Consider the following 24,167-nt stretch of genomic DNA (forward strand, 5'->3'; position numbering starts at 1 on the left):
GCCGCCCCCATTAAGCACGAAAGGTTTACATTTATCTTGCAACCTTCATTGCCTTCGGATGTCCCAGTGTGTGCACTGCATACGACTAAATATCTGAGATACTTATGTTGGCAATTGAGGCAGCCATTGCCAGCTCAAAGTCTCCGTCTATCATGGCAGGGATAGTAGTTTATTTAACAGCTATTGTTGCTGTTTTGAGGGGTTAAGAGATGACTTTCTATTGTTGATGAAAACCTCACTTACCGAGAGCACGGACGCAAAATGGAGGTGTGCAGCGCGCATGATAGTTTTCAATTAATTACAATGGAAAGACAGGAGAGAGACTTGCATCGTTCCCAAACTCAGAACAACAAAGTATTTTTCAAATGTAGTCACTGCTGCAATGTTGGAAATGTGGCAGCCAACTTGTGCACAGTAAGATCCCACAAACAGCAGAGGAGATTAGGAGCAGCTGATCCATTTCTGAAGAGATAAATATTGATCAGGACACAGGGGAGAACAGAGCTCCTGTTGCTTTTCTTCAAAATTGCCCCCCCTCCCCCTCTGTCCATCCACTGATTTTAATAACCCATTGGAAAGACAGCTCCTCTGGGAGTGCAGCACTCCCCCCCGTACTGTGCCGGAATTTCAGCCAAGAGATCCCTGGCCAAATCTCCACAGTTGGAAGCGCAATAGTGGGGGAGAAAATGCCAGCCTCAACGATGGACCTTTAGGCCTAAGAGGTTTTGGATGAGGCGATGGTCCCTGGTGATCCAGGATGGTGGTGACCATTGTGGCATGGTGGCACAGTGGTTATCACTGCTGCATCACAGCACCAGGGACCCAGGTTCGATTCCCGGCTTGGGTCACTGTCTGTGTGGAGTTTGCACGTTCTCCCCGTGTCTGCGTGGGTTTCTTCCGCGTGCTCCAATTTCCTCCCACAGTCTGAAAGACGTGCGGGTTAGGGTGCATTGACCTGAACAGGCGCCGGAATGTGGCGACTAGGGGAATTTCACAGTAACTTCATTGCGGTAAGCCTTACTTATGACTAATAAATAAACTAAATAAATAAATAACAAAGGAATGCTTGTCACAACGTACAGAAACACTTGCCGAGAAAGAACATCTGAGAGCTGGAAGCATTGTTACGGTAATGTGCATGCTACAGACTGGAATGAAGCATCAAGCTGCCTGCACTAACCTGCAGGGGAACACGGCCCCTGCCAAATAAACTGCTTCAAACCTTGAAGAGAAAACAAATTGCGTAACACATATAAAAAACAAGAAGAAGGAAATGGTAACAGCAGGTACCTTCTACACGATAACTTCTGAAAGAAATGTAAGGCTGGCCTTATCCGTACATTATAAGCAGCTATAAAATTAATTAATAGTTTATAATATATGGTAATACCCGGGATTGTCCGCCCCACTGCCACTGCCAGTAAGGATGGAGAATTTGGCACTCAGCTAATTACCCTTCACTGCAGCAGGATTGGAAAATCCCAGCCGGTGTGAACAGCCAAAAAATTTCGCCCACTTTCTAAGCCAAAAAATACTGAAAAATCTCAGCACCTGTGGAGGGAGGAACAGAATTAACGGGCGCAATCTGACCGGCCATTCACGCCACGCTCCCGCTGCAGCGAAGTCGGAGAATTTGGCGGCCAGCCCAATCTCCATTCACCGCAGCGGGATGGGAAAATCCCACCAGCATGAATGGAGGTAAGATTCCGGCCGGTGTTTCGAGTCCATATGACTCTGGTACAGAGCGATAGTATACTTTGTGCAAATTACTTTGCGCTTAGCGAACTCCCCGCATGAGGCCAACTCCTGCTTCCTTGACATGGTGCCTTTTGCAGAAGAAAGTAATTTTCTTCAAAGAAATCGAACGGAACTAGGACAGGAGGAAGACAATATGGAGCTAGTTTCCCGCTGACTTGCCCAGGAGGTAACTGAGGCCTACTCCACACCCCTATCCATTAGATTCAATGGAAAACAAGATCCAGCACCATGTAAAAATATATCCAATCCCATCAGTTACCTTTGAGGCAATGGGTTGAGTTCAAATGACCCCCAGTGAATTGAAGATACAGATATTTTGTCATTGCTTCGCTGAGATGATAGGACATTGTCTGCTAGTTTTCATCTGCTTCTAGTTTTTCAATCAAATCTCTTTGAACATTCAACTCAGCCTCTTTCCTTCCCCTGCCTGTTTGCATTTTGTTATCTCTTTGCTCAGCTCCAATGCAAACCATGAATATTTTCTGGTGTCCAGTTTGCTTGGACTGTTCTTACTTTAGGACATTGACTGGTTCATGTTTCCCCTTGTGGGAGAGTCTTTATTTTATTTATTTGTTCATGGGACACGGGTGTCGCTGGCTGGCCAGCATTTATTGCCCATCCCTAGTTGCCCGAGGGCATTTGAGAGTCAACCGCATTGCTGTGACTCTGGAGTCACAAACGAGATTAGTTTTTCCGACAATCGACAATGGTTTCATGGTCATCAGTAGATTCTTAATCCCAGAATTTTTATGTAGGTTTCACCATCCGTGGTGAGATTCGAACCTGGGGGTCCCTAGAAATGATCCTGCGTCTCTGGATTACTAGTCCAGTGACAATACCACTACACCATGGCCTCCCTCTAGGACCACATGGCAGGATCTCAGAGTAAGGGGTCACTCATTTAAAACAGGGATGAGGAAGAATTTCTTCTGAGAGGATAGTGAATCTGTGGGGAGAGCTGTAGAGGCTGGGTTAAGCATGTTCCAGGCTGAGACAGACAGATTTTTAATCAGTCAGGACATCAAGGGTTATGGGGATAAGGTGGGAAAGTGGAGTTGAGGATTATTGAGTTGGGTTAAGGGGTGGCACAACGCAAAGTGTTTAGCACTGCTGCCTCACAGCGCCAGGGACCTGGGTTCAATTCCAACCTTGGGTAACTACCTGTGTGGAGTTTGCATGTTCTCCCCGTGTCTTCATGAGTTTCCTCCGGGTGCTCCAGTTTCCCCCCACACTCCAAAGATGTGCAGGTTAGGTGGATTGGCCAAGCTAAATTGCTCTTTATTGTCCCAAGGTGTGTGGGTTAGGGGGGATTAACAAGGTAAATATTTGGCCTTATGGAGAGTCAGTGCAGACTCGATGGGCCTAATGACCTCTTTCTGCACTGTAGGGATTCTATGGTTATATGGATTCCATTATAGCCCACAAATCTAATCCAGTCTGATTGGAATAAGAATATAGGAGTTGGAGTAGGCCATTCGGCCCTTCGAGTCTGCTCTGCCATTTGATAAGAATGAGATAAGTCCAAAGATGGGTTAGGTTGGTTGGCCATACTAAATTGACCCTAGTGTTGGGGGGATCAGCAGGGCAAATATGTGGGGTTATGGGAATAGGGCCTGGGTGAGATTGTGGTTGGTACAGACTCAATGGGCCGAATGGCCTCCATCTGCACTGCAGGGATTCTATGATTTTATGATTCTAAGATCATGGCTGATATGATTGTGATCTCAATTCCACTTTTGTGCCTATCCCCCATAACCCTTGACTCCCTCATCAATCGAAAATCTATCCAACTCTGCCTTGAATAAATTTCTTTCTCCTTTTTTCCTTCCTTGAGTAAATGTAATTGAACCATCTCCCCAAGGAAGGGACGAATCTTTGTTTTATCTTATCTTATTCCAGCAGTGGCCTATTTGGATTAATTTAATACTTTCTATGGTGCTGAATTGTAAGCACTAGCAGCTACTTGCAAAATTGACCCTGATGGAACAAGATATGAAGTATTCCAAATAAGTTTACAACCCGTTCGGTGATGACACAGATCAACTCTCTAATTATGGTCAAGAATAAAGGGCTCTTTATCAAGTTCGATGTGTGAATGGCGCTGCGTGAATTTCATTTTCTTAAATGAAAGGAACATATCAGTGCTCCCATTGTGGTTCTCAGTGAGATTTTATCAATTCTCACTGAGAATACGCACCAGAATAATCTGATCGGAGGACTCACTGAGGCAGAAAGCTTCAGAGTTCACTGACAAGTCCATAAATCACACAGAAAATAAAACAAAATGTTGGGAAACAGCTGCCAGCACTCCTCACGGCTCACCATTCAGCAGCGCCTCTGGGTGTGGGTTCATTTCATCCTCTGTATCATCGGGCAATGGTGCGTGGCAACAGATAGCAGAAGTGTTGTTTCTATTGCCCGGAATATCAGAGAATGAGTTACCATCCGGGGCAGACCATGGCCGGAATTCTATCACCTCGTCCACCATGGAATCGGAGCGGGCGAGGGTCCGACAACGGAAACCTCTGTTGACCTCGGGCGAGAATTTCCGGCCTCGCTCGAGTGAGGCCATAAAATCCCGCTCCAAGTGTGGAAATGTGAATCTTAGTGAGCTGGGCGGGAAGATGACGAGGCGAGAGAGAGAGAGACTGACTACACCCGCATATCTCCTTAATAGAATCTTCAGGCAATACTGTTCCGTGCTCGACTTCAAGAGATGTTTTATCTCCCACTTCGCTGTCTTAAAACATAAGCTTGGTGGAATTTTATCGCCCCACCCGCCACGGGAATCGGAGCGAGCGAGGGGCGGACAATGGAAAGGTCTAACAAAGGGTCATCTAGACTCAAAACATTGGCTCTACTCTCTCTCCACAGATGCTGTCAGGCCTGCTGGGATTTTCCAGCAATTTTCTGCTTTTGTTTCAGGTTTCCAGCATCCGCAGTATTTTGCATTTCTATTAATGGAAAGGTCTGTTGACCTCAGGCAGGGTTTTAAGGTTTCGGGATGACTGAGGCCGTGAAATCCTTTGGACGCAGAGAATCATAGAGGTTTACCACATGGAAACAGGCTCATCAGCCCAACTTGTCCATGCCGCCCCCTTTTTTTAAACCCCTAAGCTAATCCCAATTGCCCGCATTTGGCCCATGTCCCTCTATGCCCATCGTACCCATGTAACTATCTAAATGCTTTTTAAAAGACAAAATTGTACCCGCCTCTACTACTACCTCTGGCAGCTCATTCCAGATACTCACCACCCTCTGTGTGGAAAAAATTGCCTCTCTGAACCTTTTGTATCTCTCCCCTCTCATCTTAAACCTATGCTATCTAGTTTTAGACTCCCCTACCTTTAGGAAAAGATATTGACTCTCTAGCTGATCTGTGCCCCTCATTATTTATAGACCTCTATAAATTCACCCCTCAGCCTCTTATGCTCCAGAGAAAAAAGTCCCAGCCTCTCCTTATAACTCAAACCACCAAGTCCTGGCAGCATCCTAGTAAATTTTTTCTGCACTCTTTTTAGTTTATTAATATCCTTTCTATAATAGGGTGACCAGAACTGTACACAGTATTCCAAGTGTGACCTTACCAATGTCTTGTATAACTTCAACAAGACGTCCCAACTCCTGTATTCAATGTTCTGACCAAGCATGCCGAATGCCGAATGGGAGGGGCGGCACGGTAGCACAGTGGTTAGCACTGCTGCTTCACAGCTCCAGGGATCTGGGTTCGATTCCCGGCTCGGGTCACTGTCTGTGTGGAGTTTGCACATTCTCCTCGTGTCTGTGTGGGTTTCGTCCGGGTGCTCCGGTTTCCTCCCACAGTCCAAAGATGTGCGGGTTAGGTTGATTGGCCATGCTAAAATTGCCCCTTAGTGTCCTGGGATGTGTAGATTAGAGGGATTAGTGGGTAAAATATGTAGGGATATGGGGGTAGGGCCTGGGTGGGATTGTGGTCGGTGCAGACTTGATGGGCCGAATGGCCTCTTTCTGTACTGTCGGCTTTCTATGATTTCACCACTCTGTCCACTTGTGCCTCCATAATATAATAAAGATGAGAGGGGAGAGATACAAAAGGTCCAGAGGGGCAATTTTTTCCACACAGAAGGTGGTGAGTATCTGGAATGAGCTGCCAGAGGTAGTAGTAGAGGTGGGTACAATTTTGTCTTTTAAAAAGCATTTAGATAGTTACATGGGTACGATGGGTATAGAGGGACATGGGCCAAATGCGGGCAATTGGGATTAGCTTAGGGGTTTAAAAAAAGGGGGCGACATGGACAAGTTGGGCTGATGGGCCTGTTTCCATGTTTCCAGCCTAGAGGAAACTTCTCTCAGTTTTCTTTTCTAAGTCCTGCCCCGTATTTCTTAAATTGTTCTCAATTCTCACAACCATGCACTGAGTACCCATGACTTCACAGCATACTTCAAACTTACAGTTTTAGCCAAAATATATCTCAGATGTTCACCGTGTGCGAGATTTAAAAAATGTTAATGATAATCGTCTACAGACACGACTTCTAAATTCTAAAACCTACATCGTGTTGGCAGAGTGGGAAAGGGAAAAACACTCAGCAGGCAAGGCACAAGGAGAGAGAAAGGAAGATAGGCAGTTTCTTTCCTCATTCCAGCTTAGAATCATAGAATCCTACAGTGCAGAAAGAGACCATTCGGCCCATCGAGCCTGCACCGACAACAATCCGCCCATGCCCTATCCCCGTAACCCCACACATTTACCCCACTAATCCCGCCCCTTTAAGGTGCTTTTTGCTTTGAAAACAATATATTGAAGTAACAACCTAAAGGAAACTTCTCTCAAGTGAACGGCATGGTGGCACAGTGGTTAGCACTGTTGCCTCACAATGCCAGGGACCTGGATTCATTTCCCGTCTTGGGTCACTGTCTGTGTGGAGTCTGCACGTTCTCCCCGTGTCTGCATGGGTTTCCTCCGGGTGCTCCGGTTTCCTCCCACAGTCCAAAGATGTGCAGGTTAGGTTAATTGGCCATGCTAGATTGACCCTTAGTGTCAGGGAGATTAGCAGGGTAAATGTATGGGGTTACTGTCTGGGTGGGATTGTGGTCGGTGCAGACTTGATGGGCCGAATAGCCTCCTTCTGCACTGTAGGGATTCTATGATAACCCCCCCTAACACTAAGGGGCAATTTAGCATGGTCAATCCACCCAACCTGCACATCTTTGAACTTGATTTCTTTTAAAATGAATTTTGTAAGTTAAACAATGCATCTTTGAAGGAAGCAGTTAGGGATGGGCAGGAAGGAAAGTGAGTGAAGGAGTCAATGTGAAGTGACTGGGATTGGGATAGTTGATAGAGGACTAAAGGTGAGATTAATGAAGGTAGGGCAAGGTGAATTGGAGGACATAGGCATTCAGGAGGCAGTAAAGTGGAAGTGATAAGGGGAATGGATAGACGTGAGAGGTAGAAGGAAGGGGAATGGGGAGGAGATAAATTGAGGATGAAGATGTAGAGAAAAGCATATGATTCAGGGAGGAGATGGAACCTTGGAAAGATGTAGTGGCATTGGAGGCAGTTCAGAGGAGGTTCACTAGATTGATTCCAGAGATGAGGGGTTTGTCGTATGAAGAGAGATTGAACAGTTTAGGCTGATACTCTCTGGAATTTAGAAGAATGAAGGGAGATCAAATTGAGGTATACAAGATGATAAAAGGTATGGATAAAGTAGACGGGGAGCGGATGCTTCCGCTTGTGGAGCATTCTAGGACGAGAGGTCATAGTCTTAGGATAAGGGGAAGCAAATTTAAAACAGAGTTGAGGAGAAACTACTTCTCCCAAAGGGTTGTGAATCTGTGGAATTCGCTGCCCCAAAGTGCGGTGGATGCTGGGACAGTGAGTAAATTTAAGGAGGAGTCGGACAGATTTTTAATTGGTAATGGGTTGAAGGGTTATGGGGAGAAGGTAGGAAAATGGGGATGAGGAGCATCTCAGCCATGATCGAATGGCGAAGTGAACTCGATGGGCCGAATGGCCTTATTCTGCTCCTATATCTTATGAACTTATGGAGAGCCACATTTTTGCCATATTTGCCTCACAAACCTAACTCAAGCAAAGGCAATAGAGACAGAAACTGAAGAGGAAAGAGAACAAAGCAGCAACCTGAAGACACAAACGACGGATCAGATCTTCACCAAGTTACCATGTGCAGGCCACGAGGGATGAACGTTTACCAAACCTTTGGTGGAAGGCTGAAGGGGGCAGATACGACCTGAATTTTACATTCCCTGACGTCCTAAAACCGCGACAGCTCTTAAAATCTAAATCAGCAAACACGAAATCAAGAAAAAGAATTTTTTATTCTGAAAGAAAACTGGGACTGTGCGACTGACACAGGGGGCAGGGGGGGGCTTTGCATAGCTAGGCTGGTGTCTGCTGTGTTTTCCTGGCTCGCACCCTGTTCTGTAAACAGAACGGTCATGCCAGCCAGGAGGCAAAACCTCAAGCGAACAAGAAGCGACTCTGTACTGTAAACCAAGCGTGAAGTACGTCATAGCCAGAATGTTGGGAAGTAGGCAGGGGGATTATACAGGGTGCATTCCCAATAGTAATCTCTTGCCAAGATTTCTCCATTATGTGTGAAATAATATGTATCAGATCCACAGACCTGGAAAATGGCAACTACACAAACTCGCAAATGAGGAACGATTCTACATTTTTTTAAAAACCTGTCCAAAGTCTGTTATCTTTGAACAGTGCTGAGGTTAGAACCTCCATTAACACTTCAGGTTCGAATGCAATGGCTAGATTCAGAGGTGACCTGGACTAAATGCCAGTCATTTGGGATTTCTGAATGAACGCTGCAATTGGTTTAATTCACAGAGCCTCGGAGATATCAGATTAACAGCCTGGGGCACAGGCTCAGTCCTCATTTCCCATAGAGCCGGGACACAGGATCTTTATGACATCTGTGGGATCAAGTATCGGATCGCAATTTCGCAGCAGCAACTTGCACTGACTCACTGCCTGAGATAGAGAGAGGGTCTTTCCAGTGCGTACATTCAACCACATTCCGACATTGATATGGGATTTTGTGCAACATTTATCCATTCTTTGAAAAGTACAACCATCAGCGATAATCTTTGGAAAGCCAACATTTTCCTGGGAAGGAGGCAAAGATGTTACTTTTATTCTGCACATTTCACATGATAATCTGTCTTGAAATGGCACTAACATCCCTCAGGAACTACTCCATTTAATGAAGGTGTTAAGATAAGATCTCCCAGTGACAGCCTTCGGGGTCAACTAGACTTTATCTGAAAACTCCGATTAGAGATGTGGTCAAATGCAGAGATCGTTCACCAGTCCCTTACCCTGAACGAGGCTCCTGTTCCACAAGCTGATGTGGGTCTGGCTCACTGGTTGTGGTCTAAGCAGAACTGTGGTGCCCTTAAGCAACTTCTGTGCACCACACACGCTGTTGAATCAGAAATATAGACAATGGGCAGAACTTTACCAGAAAAATTCGAAGTGTCCAGCTGGTGTGAAAATGGAGAGTTGCAGATCCAATTTTTGGACAAGTTTTTACACCCAGTCTTGTGCATGGTAGTGCATGAAAAAATGGGCTAATCTGTTTCCAGCAATGAGAAGCGGTGGGTGGACTTTAATTCGCCAGCAAGTAGCAGAGGGAGCTATTGCGCATGTGCACACCTTTGTGACTGCACATACGCAAGTCCAACAGCAGAGGCCTGACAGAGAGAGAGAGAGAGAGAAATCTGTCAGGCCTCTGCTGCTGCAGCCAGCCTGAACCCAGCCTCCCGCAATCACATTCAGCGTGAACCCATACCGCCTGAAATTGTAGCCCCACTACTCCCCCGCCGCCTAGACCGAACACACCCCTTCCCCCCATTGACCACTTGCAGAGCAGCAGCAACCCCCCCCCCGCCCCGCTCCGATTAGACTGCCCCATTCAGGTCCCGCCCCATAGGCCCGGTCCCTCCAGGACCCACCCCCTTCAGGACCTGCCCCAATAGGCCCTGCCCCCTTCAGGCACCGCCCAGCAGCAATGCCAAGGTGCCAGGCTGACAATGCCAGACAGGCATTGCCCAAGGGGCATTGCCTCGACCTCCCCGGGGAGCCTCAGTGGCCTCCCGTTCTACTGGTGAGGGCAACGACTGTTCCCCGTTCATGAGGAGCAGGTGTTTCCCTTGCCAGAGAGAACCTCTCCCAAAGAGGCCATAAAGACAAATGAGCCCTGACGATCAAGCGCCGAGCACTCTAAACACATGGAAATTGACATTGAAGTACATTTAAATAAATTATTCAGCTTCTCACTGGAAATGGGCAAGAGGCTGACCGCGCCGGAAATCCGGATCCAGTGAGATCGCGAGAGCCGAGAAATCGGGCATGAACCCATCGATGGGTGGGGCGAACCGGTAAAATTCCACCCATCGTTTCTTTAGATATGGCTACCATTTTATCCCAGTTCAATCCTATAATCACCGGCACCTTTAGAAAGTTGGAATTTGGTCCCTAAAGGATGGTATTCCAATGCTATCCAGTCGGACCTAATCTGGTTTACTCAAACCTCTGCTGCAACTCGGATCTAATCCCGTTCACCCATCTCTCCCTATGCGTGCTGACCTACTTTGACTCCGGGTTAAGCAATCTCTTGATGCTAAAATGTCCATCCTCGATTTGAACTCCCTCTGTGGCTCTCCCACCACCCTATGTCGTTATCTTCCTCCAGGCTAAAAACCCTTCATGATCTATGCGGTCCTCCAATCTCTTGGACATCCCTGAATTTCATCCCCGTCACATCATCGGTGACTTTGCCTTTCATCTACCTCATCCCTAAGACCTGGAATTTCCTCACTGAACATCCCTTCCTTTCTACCTCTTTCTCCTCCTTTAAGACGTTCTTTAAAACCTACCTCTTTGATCAAACCTTTGGTCCCATGTCCCAATATCTCATTCTATGACTGAGTGATACTCGCTCCTGGGAAGCACCTTGGGATAATTTACTATCTTAAAGGTACTATATAAATGCAAGCTTTGTTGGTGTATTCCAGGCCATTTCCATCAGCATCATTTCCAGTACTTCACAGAATACTTTGAAGTACGCACTCCAGTGAGAAAGGTTATTTTGCTGAAAGGTGTTATGCAGTTATACTGAGGTGGAGATGCCGGTGTTGGACTGGGGTGGGCACAGTAAGAAGTCTCACAACACCAGGTTAAAGTCCAACAGGTTTATTTGGAATCACGAGCTTTCAGAGTGACTCACCTGATGAAGGAGCAACGCTCCGAAAGTTCATGGTACCAAATAAACCTGTTGGACTTTGACCTAGTGTTGTGAGATTTCTTACTGTGCAGGTATACAGAACACAGCAATGTGGATCTGGGAATTTGATCACACCCAGAACAGATGGGGTGAGTGAGGCACACGTTTGGATTCATGGGATGATGAGGACCTTGTGAAATTGGTGCAGTTGCCTCATTGTCTATTCATTGGCTGCTCATCGACTTCCGGGGTGTGGGATGGGACATTTCCAGTTGCTCTGGAAGAGGGGGTGCGGGGATCAGGGAAACATCACTAATGGGGAACTGGGCGGTGGGGGGGAGGTGTCTGCCCATTTCCTCTTGTGAGGTGTTGGAAGCTGTTTCAGGCAGTGGGCGAGAGGAGAGAGATCCTGTTACCACACCCACCCCTTGGAGGGAAGAAGGTCCTTCAGTGGCATCAATCACAAGGTCCATGATGGCTTCTACAACACTGGCTGTGCTGTTCACAGCCTGGTTCAAGGCCTGTATCTGCTGTCCTGGCCTATATTTATCCTTCAATCAACATTACTACAACAAATTACCTGATAATTAGCGTATTGTGGCTTGTGGGGTCTTGCGGTGCACAGATTAGCTGCTGTGTATCTTACATTAGAACAAAGACCACACTTCGGCAGTACATCTTTGCCCTCTGAAGTGATTTGGGAGGCCATGAAAGGTGCTATACAAATGTAATGTTGCTTCTTTCTGCAGCCCTTTGTTTCTGTCTCAGAGTATTTGCATCTGTTTTGCAATCCTCAAACATTCTGATGTTGTTAAGGATAAAATGGATCTCTAGCAATAACAATCATTGGAAAGGATTTGATCCTGTCGTTATTCTGAACACCAACCCGGCTATATTGATGTCCCGGTGGAGGATGGGGATTTATGCCTCATGTACAATGGTGTTCGACCAAGAGAGGGCATAATACGGTCACAGGTACTGAACACATTGCTCCCCAGTCAAGCTCACGTCAGTCAGGCTCCCTCAGGACCCACTGCAGTTATGCCTCCCAGCTGCTCCTGCTCTCTCCAGTCCTCTTGGCTGCTCCCGTTCCTCATCCTCCTGCCCCAAGCAGTGAGAAAGGCGGCCAGCAGGAATAGGGAACCAAGGCTGTTAGCACGTCTGAAATCAGTGATTGAAGGCAGAAAACCAAGCCAAGGGGAAAGATCATGTTCGGCCTAGAAGGAACAATCCGGAAGTAACCTGTATCCAGTGGATGATCCTTGAAAATATCACTGGGTTAGAGTCTTGGCTGAATGTTAGCATCATGAGTAGTGCTAGCAACATGGTGGCACAGTGGTTAGCACTGCCACCTCACAACGCCAGGGACCTGGGTTCAATTTCAACCTTGGGTGACTGTCTGTGTGGAGTTTGCGATATTTTCCTACTCCGTCCACCACGAGATCACAGCAGGCAGGACAGGACTTTGACCTCGGGTGGGATTTTTCAGTCTCGGGGTGAGTGTGGCCGGAAAATCCCGCTCGGCGCCTGTTCGGGTACGCTGAGGGGGAATTTAGCATGGCCAATGCACCTAACCAGCACGTCTTTTTTGGACTGTGGGAGGAAACTGGAGCACCGGGAGGAAACCCACACAGACACAGGGAGAACGTGCAGACTCCGCACAGACTGACCCAAGCCGGGAATCGTACCCAGGGCCCTGGTGCTGTGAGGCAGCAGTGCTAACCACCGTGCTACTTTCCATTAATACCCCTAACCTACACATCTTAGACAATTTAGCACAGCCCAATCTTGGACATCTTTGGAGTGTGGAAGGAAACCGGAGCACCCGGAGGAAACCCATACACACACACGGAGAATGTGCAAACTCCACACAGTGACCCTAGGCCGGATTGAACCTGAGTCCCCAGTGCTGTGAGGCAGCAGTGCTAACCACTGTGCCACCTTTCCACTCATGAAGTAATTATCCATCATCTATTAGGGAGAGGAATGGTTACATAGCTCGAGGGGCTGCACTCTGCGCCAAACAGGGAGCAAAGCATGGAGACGGGCCTCCATGAACTACCACAGCCAGCACAGGGATTGAACCCACACCCATGATGTCAATACGCACCATGGACAAGCCAACTGAACTAACCGACTGCCTTCTTTCTGAGCACAGTCATTAAACAAGTTTTAAGAAAAACTTGGACGGGTTCATGGATGAGAGGGGTGTGGAGGGATATGGTCCAAGTGCAGGTCAGTAGGACGAGGCATAAAATGGTTCGGCACAGACAAGAAGGGCCAAAAGGCCTGTTTCTGAGCTGTAATTTTCTATGGTTCTATTCAGGATGGCCTGGTTCTGACTGATCAGATTCCTCATCCGTATTGATCTTGCCCCATGAGGGAAAGTTACATGAAAATGCATTAAATGGTGTAGCACAGAGCAGACCATTCAGCCTGACTGGTCTGTGCTGGTGTTAATGCTGCACATGTGCCTCCTCCTCCTCCTCTTCATTTCACCATCAGTTTCACCTTTGATTCCTTTGCATCTACACGATTCACTTCAACCACAACACATGCTCGCAAGGTTTCACATTCTGAACACTTGCTAGTTAACAAAATTTCTCTGAAATTCCCTATTAGATTAGGTGCATTGACCCAAACAGGCGCCGGACAGTGGCGACTAGGGGAATTTCACAGTAACTTCATTACAGTGTTAATATAAGCCTTACTTGTGACTACAGTGCAAATAAACATTAAAGCTTTACTTTATTAGATTCATCACTGTCTATCTTATCCCAGTGGCCCAATCTTCCGCACCTTGCCTATCAAACTCCATCATAATTTTATTTTACCTTCATTATATTGCGTCCTCACGGGAGTTTCTGCAAACACCGAGCTTCCCAGAGGTTCACATATGTGCCAGGTGCGTGGAACTGCAGCTCTTGAGAGACCGTGTTAGGGAACTGGAGCTGCAGATCGCTGACCTTAGCCTAATCAGGGAAAATGGGAGAAAAATTGACAGCAGTTATAGGCAACTAGTTACATCGGGGCATCGGGAGAATGACACGTGGGTCACAGTTAGGAGGAGTAAAGGGCAGAAGGGTAAAGTACAAGAGAGGTCTCCAGAGGTGTCTCAAAATAGGAAGGGCTTGGTGAAAGGTGTGAGAGGGGAGGGGAGTGGACAGTTAGAAGAAGGGTCACCTGTGGTTGTCCCACTCCAAAACAGGTACATTGTTTTAGATAGTGTGGAGGAGTGTGCCTCTCCAGGGGTAAGACACAGTGACCAGGTCACTGGCACACAGTCAGGCTCTGTGGCCCGGAAAGGGAAGAGAGGGGTTAGGAGAGCGATAGTGGTGGGGGATGCGTCAGTTAGAGGGACAGACAGGCGATTCTGTGGGGGCGAACGGGACTCCAGGATGGTAGTCTGCCTACCTGGTGCTGGGGTCACGGATGTCTCCGAGCGGATAGGAGGCATTTTAAAAGGGGAAGATAAAGAAACGGATGTCATTATACACATTGGTGGAAATGACGTAGATAGGAAGAGTAGGGGGGTCCTAAGGGAGCAATTCAGGGAGTTGGGAAATAGGTTAAAAAGTAGGGTCACTAGGGTGGCCATCTCTGGGCTGCTCCCAATGCCTCGTGCCAGTGAGGATAAGAATAGGGAGTTGGTTCAAATGAATGCCTGGCTAAAGGACTGGTCCAGGAGGGAGGGCTTTATTTTCATAGACCAATGGGAGGTTTTCAGGAGAGGATGGCACCTGTACAAGAGGGAGGGGTCACAACTAAGTTGGAAGGGCACAAATATCCTGGCTGGGAGCTTTGCTAATGCAGTTCGGGGGGGTTTAAACTAGTGTGGCAGGGGGGTGGGGATCAAACTATTAGGTCTATAAGTGTGGTGGCTGGGGACGAGCTTGGGGCTGGGACAAGGCTGGCAAAGAAGAAGAGCACTCTGGGGGAGGACGACCTCACTGAGCCTGGGGGTCTGGAGTGCTTATACTTCAATGCAAGGAGCGTAGCAGGTAAAACAGACGAACTTGGGGCCTTAATGCGCACGAGGAATTTGGATGTGGTTGCGGTGACGGAGACTTGGTTGAAAGAGGGACAGGACTGGCAGCTGAATATTCCAGGGTACAAGTGTTTTAGGCGAGACAGAGGAGGGGCCAAAAGAGGTGGGGGAGTAGCGGTATTGGTTGGAGAGCATATTACAGCGGTGCAGAGGGAGGACAATTCGGAGGAGTCGTGTAGCGAGTCACTCTGGGTGGAGCTTAGAAACAGGAAAGGCGCAGTCACTATGTTGGGGGTGTACTACAGGCCCCCCCAACAGCCCAAGGGAAGTGGAAGAATGGATATGTCAGGAGATACTGGATAGGTGCAGGAAATATAGGGTTGTTGTAGTGGGAGACTTCAATTTCCCTGGTATAGACTGGAAATCGCTGAGGGCAGGGACTCTGGATGGTGAGGCATTTGTAAAATGTGTACAGGAGGGTTCGTTGGAACAATATGTGGACAGCCCAACTAGAGAGGGGGCTATACTGGACCTGGTGCTGGGGAATGAACCCGGTCAGGTCTTCAAAGTTTTGGTTGGGGAACATGTGGCAAATAGTGACCACAATTCTGTTAGCTTTAGGATAGTGATGGAAAAGGATGAGTGGTGTCCCAAGGGTAAGGTGTTGGATTGGGGGAAGGCTAACTTTATTGGGATCAGGCAGAAATTGGCAGCTCTTGATTGGGAGAGGCTGTTTGAGGGTAAATCCACATCTGGTATGTGGCAGTCTTTTAAGGAACGGTTGTTAGGGCTACAGGACAAGCATGTGCCTGTAAAAAAGAAGGATAGGAAGGGTAGGATTAGAGAACCGTGGATAACCAGGGAAATTGAGGGACTGGTCAAAAGGAAAAGAGAGGCGTATGTTAGGTCCAAGCAGCTAAAAACGGAGGGAGCTCTGGAGGAGTATAATGAAAGTAGGAAAATACTCAAACGGGGAATTAGAAGAGCAAAAAGGGGTCACGAAATGTTCTTGGCAGACAGGATTAAGGAGAATCCCAAGGCATTTTATTCATACGTTAGGAACAAAAGGGTTGTAAGGGAAAAAATCGGACCTCTCAGGGACAAAAGTGGGGACTTATGCTTGGAGCCCAAAGAGGTAGGGGAGATCCTAAATGAATACTTTGCGTCGGTATTCACTAAGGAGAGGGATGTGTTGACTGGGAGTGTCTCGGAGGGGAGTGTTGAACCGTTGGAGAAAATCTCCATTACAAAGGAGGAAGTGTTAGGTTTGTTAGAGAATATAAAGACTGACAAATCCCCAGGGCCTGATGGAATCTATCCAAGGCTGCTCAGGGAGAAGAGAGGTGAAATAGTTGGGCCTCTGACGCAAATCTTTGTCTCGCCACACTACCAGAAGGACGTGGAGGCTTTGGAGAGAGTACAGAGGAGGTTTACCAGGATGTTGCCTGGTATGGAGGGGCTTGGTTATGAGGAGAGATTGGGGAAACTGGGGTTGTTCTCCTTGGAAAGACGGAGGATGAGGGGAGACTTAATAGAGGTGTATAAAATTATGAAAGGCATAGATAGGGTGAACGGTGGGAAGCTTTTCCCCGGGTCGGTGGTGACGTTCACGAGGGGTCATAGGTTCAAGGTGAAGGGGGGGAGGTTTAACACAGATATCAGAAGGACATATTTCACACAGAGGGTCGTGGGGGCCTGGAATGTGTTGCCGGGCAAGGTGGTGGAGGCGGACACACTGGGAACGTTTAAGACTTATCTAGACAGCTATATGAACGGAGTGGGAATGGAGGGATACAAAAGAGTGGTCTAGTTTGGACCAGGGAGCGGCGCGGGCTAATTGTTCCTGGTTTCTCGTTTCAAGGCTTCATTCTACGATCATCTTGCTGGTGCCAGTACAGAGTGAGACTGCGGATAGTTGGGAACCTGTCTCGGGGGCAGGGAATTCATATGGTGTTCGTGGAAGTGGAAATGACTAGGGTTGGGAAGCATTTTCCGATCGGGGCCATTGTGATCTCCTGGACTCGTTTCGATCGCCTCAGGGGGTCGGAGAGGAATTTCCCAGATTTTTTTTTCCCCATATTGGCCCTGGGGTTTTTCACTCTGGGTTTTCGCCTCTCCCTGGAGATCACATGGTCTGGAATGGGGGGGTGGGGGTAAGTTAATAGGTTGTAATGAACAAAGCATCGTAGCTGTGAGGGACAGCTCGGTGGATAGGATATTGGTATGTAGATAGGCTGGAAAATTGGGCGGGGATCCTGGATTCAGGATTCAATCCTGGACCGGGGAGCGGCGCGGGCTTGGAGGGCCGAAGGGCCTGTTCCTGTGCTGTATTGTTCTTTGTTCTTTGTTCTTTGTACTTCCTTCCAGGGAAAAGAGTCCAAGCCTATGCAGCTTTTTCTTATAGTTATAACCTCCCAGTCCTGGTAGTAGTCTTGTAAATCCATTTACAATCTGTTAGACAGGACTTTACATTGATACATACATGTATTATTGCTGGAAAAAGAGATATACTGCAGAAGTTTTTCATCTTGTACCCATCAGGACAATTGCAGGAATGCCAAATTTCAAACGTTCACAATTTATACTACAGGAGAACAGGGTGCTGATTGGTCGGCAAGTCAATTCTGATTGACTGAGGCATTGCCATGAGGAACTATAGAAACCTCAATCTCTGGGGTAGTTCAAAGAAGATGCAAGGCTTGGACATTTTCCTCTTGTTTGCAGAGAATGGGTCCCTATGTGTGAATGTATGTCGCTTCTAGCAAGCGTAAATAAGCCACATTATGAGCTCTACTGATTCTCTGAAAATGGTTAGTGTAGCTATTAGCACACTCAGGATTGTTCAGATTGGGATTCAGGATGGCCAACCAATCAATACCATTCTCTCCTGTATCCATTTGAAATTTGGCATTCTTGGCTTCATCCTGGTGAGTGCAAGATGAAAAGCTTCAACAACCTCTTTTCAGAAATGGACTGTTTACATATATTAAATTGCACAGGCAGATAGATGGAGGCCATTTGGCCCATTTACTCCATGCCAGTTTTTAAGGTCCTGCTCCTACCCTTCTTCATCTTACCCTATTAGTGTGACCTTTTTTTTTAGTAGCCATGGAATATATTTGTTATTTTTGTTATGTTAATGTTAAGAATGAATAATTGCATGTGGGCGAAGAACTTCGCCGGACCTCTACCATAGAAACATAGAAGTTAGGAGCAGGAGGAGGCCATTCGGCCCTTCGAGCCTGCTCCGCCATTCATTACGATCATGGCTGATCATCCAACCCAATAGCCTAATCCTGCTTTCTCCCCATAACTTTTGGTCCCATTCACCCCAAGTGCTATATCCAGCCGCTTCTTGAATACATTCAATGTTTTGGCATCAACTACTTCCCATGGTAATGAATTCCACAGGCTCACCACTCTTTGGGTAAAGAAATATCTCCTCATGTCCATCCTCAATGGTCTACCGTGAATCCTCAGACTGTGAGCCCTGGTTCTGGACACACCTACCATCAGGAACATCCACTGCCACCTCGCTCACCATGGAATCGGAGTGGGCGAGGGGTGGACAACGGAAATCTCTGTTGACCTCGGGTGGGAATTTCTGGTCTTGCCTCAGCGAGACTGTAAAATCCGGCCCCTTAATGGCAGTTAGCGTGAGCAGCAACTGAACAATTATAGACATTCCTGGTTCTCGCTTTCGAATAGCATCAAGCAGGGCTGCCATGGGGAAGATCATAGAAATCATAGAAACCCTACAGTACAGAAAGAGGCCATTTGGCCCATCGAGTCTGCACCGACCACAATCCCACCCAGGCCCTATCCCCATATCCCTACATATTTTACCCACTAATCCCTCTAACCTACGCATCTCAGCACACTAAGGGACGATTTTAGCATGGCCAATCAACCTAACCCGCACATCTTTGGACTGTGGGAGGAAACCGGAGCACCCGGAGGAAACCCACGCAGACACAAGGAGAATGTGCAAACTCCACACAGACAGTGACCCAAGCTGGGAATCGAACCCAGGTCCCTGGAGCTGTGAAGCAGCAGTGCTAACCACTGTGCTACCGTAAGGCTACCACTTAACATTTGATGGCAAACCAGTCACCAGGTAAATTCTGTCCCTCGATTTCCCAAATTGTGCCAAAGTTCTGCATTTCCCACGGCCTTTCCCGATAAATAATGTAGCATCAGGCCAACATAGACCAAGCTGAAATATGAAGAAAAGGTCAAAGAATTTGTCAACACATTTCCATCCAAAACCATGGAGTTTTTTTATTTTTTGTAAAAAAAAACACAGAAGGAAACATCAAGGGGAATTGGAAATAAAATGTTATCAGTTTATGCAGAGCTAATCGATTATGCTTTGACCGTTAAGATAATGGTATTTGCACCATAATTTTTACATAGAGAACATATCTGCAAAAGTGGTCCTAAGTCTTGGAAAGGTTCAAATAAGTCTTTCACGCTTTCGAAGGAAGCCATTACGTGAAGTGTTACGCAATTTTTTTTAATTATTAATATTTAACCTTCCAGAATAGCTTTTATAGCTTTAAAATTAGGATTGGTCACAAAAGACATTTTGCAAATGGAGTCTCAGATGTTACATTACAGAATTACGAAGAAAAACAAGTTAGCGTGTTGATTGGTGAAGGTCCTGGGATCTGTTCCCATTTCGCTATGTTTCAGGAAGTGCGTCCATTTATGAATGGAAACTTCCCGTTTACATACGGGAAGGCGGGGGAAGGAGAGGAACAGGAAGAGGAGGAATTTCCCAGCCATGGGCAGTCCACAATTCAATTCTTAATTTGACAATTCTCAAAATAAAAATTGGAACACTTTCATAGAATCCCTACAGTGGAGGAGGCGGCTATTCGGCCCATCGAGCCTGCACCAACCCTGCAAAAGAGCATCCCGCACAGGCTTAACACCCACCCTTACCCCCATAACCCCGCACATTTAGCTTGGCCAATCCATCCATCTAACCTGCATAAACCTAATCTTTGGACACTAAGGGACAATTTAGTATGGCCAATCCGCCTAACCTGCACATCTTTGGACACTAAAGGGCAATTTAGCATGGTCAATTCACCTAATCTTCCAATCTTTGGACTGAGAGGGGAAACCGGAGCACCCGGAGGAAACCCACGCAGACATGGGGAGAACGTGCAAACTCCACACAGACATGACCCGAAGCCGGAATTGAACCCGGGTCCCTGGCGCTGAGAATCAGCAGTGCTAACCAGTGCTAACCGCTCTACTTAGCACCTCCTAAAAATGACTGCGTTTCCACAGTCTAATGACTATCCCAAACAGTGCGAGCTTTGCACTCTAAGCTCTCTCTCTCCACCTCCGTTCCCAGCCTGGACCAGGTTTCCCCCTTTTGCTTTTACAGATGTCCCATAGGCGGACGAGACTGGATTAAGCCACAACAACATAAAAAGATCCGGCTAATTCATATGCATGAACAAAAAAGCGGATTCAGTTCTGAATTAAAGGGAAAATGTTAGAACACAATACATAAATCAATACTGAAATGTCCAGTTGCATTTACTAATACAAATTTAAAAGGTTAGTTATGTAAAACACATACTGGCACTAGGTACTGCTACAAAGACAATACATAATGACCTGCTTACATTAAAATAGTTATATTATGTAGTGGTGAATAGTTTCTGTAGTAAGTACTATCAGGACTATTATTTTACCCTACTGGTGCACAGCGCTACCTCCAACTCCTTGTGCACTAAGTTGCAGAATGATTACATAGCTTGTGACAAAGCAGTATTACCCGGAGATTAAACTGAATATGAAACCTGGTATAATTTAGAGAAACTACTCCGAGCAACAATCTGGGTGCTGTAACTCTTGTCTTTTTGAAGAGGAGAAAAAAAGCACCTTGCCTGGTTAAAAACAACAATAAAAATACTCGTATAAATTGTACCTAATTCAGGAAATGTACAAAACAATTTACTAAATAGCAAAGACTTGGAAAAGGAATACAGGTCAAAATCTCCAGTCCTGGTGCATCATTTAATGAGACTTGCAGAGATGACTATCTGCCAATGCACGTTACAGATTGTAATAACGGTCCAGCAATGCATGGGGACACCGCAGGAACTTAAGTCACCCAAATTAAGGCACCTATAGGTTAATCAAAAACAAAACCCAGGCAAAATTGCATTCACCAACGATGAGATTATCAAACCGACCTTTTAAGGCAATCTTTCCAACCCCCTCATCCCGGCAATTTGTATAAAAATTGCAGCACAGCAGCCGGGATGGTTTCCCATTCTGGTCAATCGTTCCATTCATGAGTGCAATGTAACCAAGCACTGGTATACACGTCCATCGCAGACAGTGGAGTTGGTTCATGGTGCTGCTCCAAGGAATGCATTCCAAAGAACCATTGTATTCCCACGCCATGCCATTATCATGCATCGTCCATTCTTATTTGCTAGGAAATCCTTTTAGTCATTAGGAATGTGCTTGAGATTCCAGTAGGTAATTCTCCAACTTAATCAGGTACCTGGCAGGGAAATGTATCAACCAGGAAACTTGGTATTTGGAAGTAGAACTCAAAATGAGAGGTTACTCCCACGAATGTAACACCATCAAATATTTGGTAACACAGATTTTGGCACTAACAATGCCCGGTGCAGATTGGCATTACCTTGTCATGGCAAACCTTAATCTGTTCAAAGATCCTAGGACGTATCAACGCAGCATCTCCCAGACCCAGATTTCACAGGGAGCCATCGGGAAATCAAACAACGGGTCAACACAACTCAACATCATCCTGTTAAAGCACACCCGCCAGACCATATTCAATAAATAGTTCACCTTTAGGTTTTTTTGCTGACAGATTTGTGCATTTTTTAAAAAACCTTTTCATTTGCTCCACTTACAGCCGTGACTGCAACGCGGTAATCGGTGTGATGGAGAGAATGTGTTAGCAATGCAGGAAGTGATGAACTATTTACTCAGGAGGTCCCAACTGCGATTGAAACTCAGAATGCTTCACAAAACACAACTCTCCCCTGCTGACACCGAATAGTCATCTGTATGTACCGTTTGCTCTGATAGACCGTCCTTTTAAAGTTAAAAAGTTTATTTATTAGTCACAAGTAGGCTTACACTCACATTGCAATGAAGTTACTGTGAAAATCCCCTGGATAAAACATTGGAAGCAAAACTGACTGGATCGGCATGGGAGCAACTGTTATTTTTAAATTAAAAAAGGGGGATTAAAGAAAGCACGCATTCTGAGATATTGCTAATGAATGACAGAGTGTGTGCATTCCAAAGGGCAAAGAACTGCCAACAGTCTCTTTAGAGAGATACAATAAAAGCTCTTCTTAATGATCATAATATTTTGTTTTTCAGTGTACTAACATGAAGCATTAAAAGGTCGAATCTGCCTGCTCGACAAAGTCCATCTCAAGCATGCTGATGGGGGTTGGTGGGGGTGGGGAGGTGAATAAAATAGGTTTATTATATTTTTAATAAGCTATAATTTCTACAGTTTAGCAGGTAATACAACATAAGTACTTAAGATGTCAACGGGTGTTACGGTGTCTCACACTAGGTCCGACTAAAGCAGAAATACTTGTCAACAAAGTCTCATATTAGTTTGTCAATAGGCCCCTGGCGCTTATTTAGCATTTAGTCTTCAGTGTTTAATTCACGCGTCCACAGCTGGTTCACATCTGGCCGTCTCCTCGATCCCGGCAGTGGGCAGCCGCGAACCCTTTCTCCCGCTCCGGTTTTACACCATCGAATGGTCGTTGTGGATGCCGCTCAGAATGGTGTGGTTGAGGGAGGAGGCCGAGCGGTCAGAGCCCTCGGCTGCGGTGTTGCTGCCCTCGTTGCCCTGGCAGCACAGGATCTGCTTGAAGGTGGCGCTCATCTCCTTGTCGCGGTAGGAGTAAATGATGGGGTTCATCGCGGAGTTGAACTCGGCCAAGAGCAGGAAAAACTTCTCGTAGGTGAGGACTTTGCACGTGGGGCAGAACACGTCCAGCAACAGCAGCACCAGGCCGGGGGTCCAGCAGATGATAAACGCCCCTAAACAGAGTGAACAACAGAACAAAAATTACACACTTAGAATGATGTGGGGATGCCAGCATTGGACTGGGGTGGGCACAGTAAGAAGCCTGGGTTTGCAAAATCCTACTAACTGTCCTGGCTTGAGACAATTCACATCTCTTTAACCTGTGATTATCCCTCTCTCCGCTTGCACTGTCTGTACCCGTAAAGACTTGATCACCTGTAAAGACTGACATCCCAACCGTTATCTTGCAATTGAGTCTTTGTCTAAATACGCCGTGTTTGTGAAATCTACCTCTCCACTCACCTGATGAAGAAACAGCACTCCATCCGAAAGCTCGTGCTACCAAATAAAGCTGTTGGACTTTAACCTGGTGCTGTGAGACCTCTTACTGTGCACACTGAGAATTCACAGCACAGGGACGAGGCCATTCAGCCCAACTGGTCCATGCCAGTGATTATGCTCCACACAAACTGCTTCCCTTTCACACTATCCATGTTTTAATCAGGTTCCAGCACACGGCATTCAGTCTTGGCAAAGGGAGTCGAGTGCAGAACAGCCATTTTGTTATACATTCCGGAAACATGACAAACTTCAGACTAGCTTCCCAAGAACTACAATTTCTCCATCTTACCGAATGTGCAGGGGTGCGGGGAAAAGGCAGGGGAATGGCCATAATTTGGAGAGCCAGTGCAGACACGATGGACCAAATGGCCTCCTTCTTAACCGTAACTATGATGGTTCACTGCCTGTGTGGAGTTTGCACATTCTCCCCGTGTCTGCGTGGGTTTCCTCCGGGTGCTCCAGTTTCCTCCCACAGTCCAAAGATGCACAGGTTAGGTTGATTGGCCATGCTAAATTGCCCCTTAGTGTCAGGGGGACTATAGCAGGGTAAATAGATGGGGTTATGGGGATAGGGTCTGGGTGGGATTGTTGTCAGTGCTTTTTCTGCACTTCAGGGATTCCGCACCATAGGGAATCTATGATTCTATGACCAAATATTGCAGATGTGGATTATACATTACACATTCACACTTATCAAGTGTGGTTGCCCTTAAATGAGTGAAGGATACCAACAGAAAGAGAGTGGGAAAAAGTCACTCTTAATAATGTAGAAGAT

General features: G+C 46.6%; 1 protein-coding gene across 4 annotated transcripts in view; it reads right to left on the reverse strand.

The window, feature by feature from the left end:
• Positions 1 to 19,248: 19,248 nt before the first annotated feature.
• Positions 19,249 to 24,167, reverse strand: part of lpar1 (lysophosphatidic acid receptor 1) — a 136,342-nt gene continuing 131,423 nt past the window's right edge. For all 4 annotated transcript variants that reach the window (XM_078214045.1, XM_078214042.1, XM_078214043.1 and 1 more), the window contains one exon: positions 19,249 to 23,064. In XM_078214045.1, coding sequence (XP_078070171.1) covers positions 22,766 to 23,064 — 299 coding nt within the window. In that variant the 3' untranslated portion in view covers positions 19,249 to 22,765. The remainder of the gene's footprint in view (positions 23,065 to 24,167) is intronic.

Source organism: Mustelus asterias, chromosome 6 (assembly GCF_964213995.1).
Source record: "Mustelus asterias chromosome 6, sMusAst1.hap1.1, whole genome shotgun sequence".
Taxonomy (NCBI): domain Eukaryota; kingdom Metazoa; phylum Chordata; class Chondrichthyes; order Carcharhiniformes; family Triakidae; genus Mustelus; species Mustelus asterias.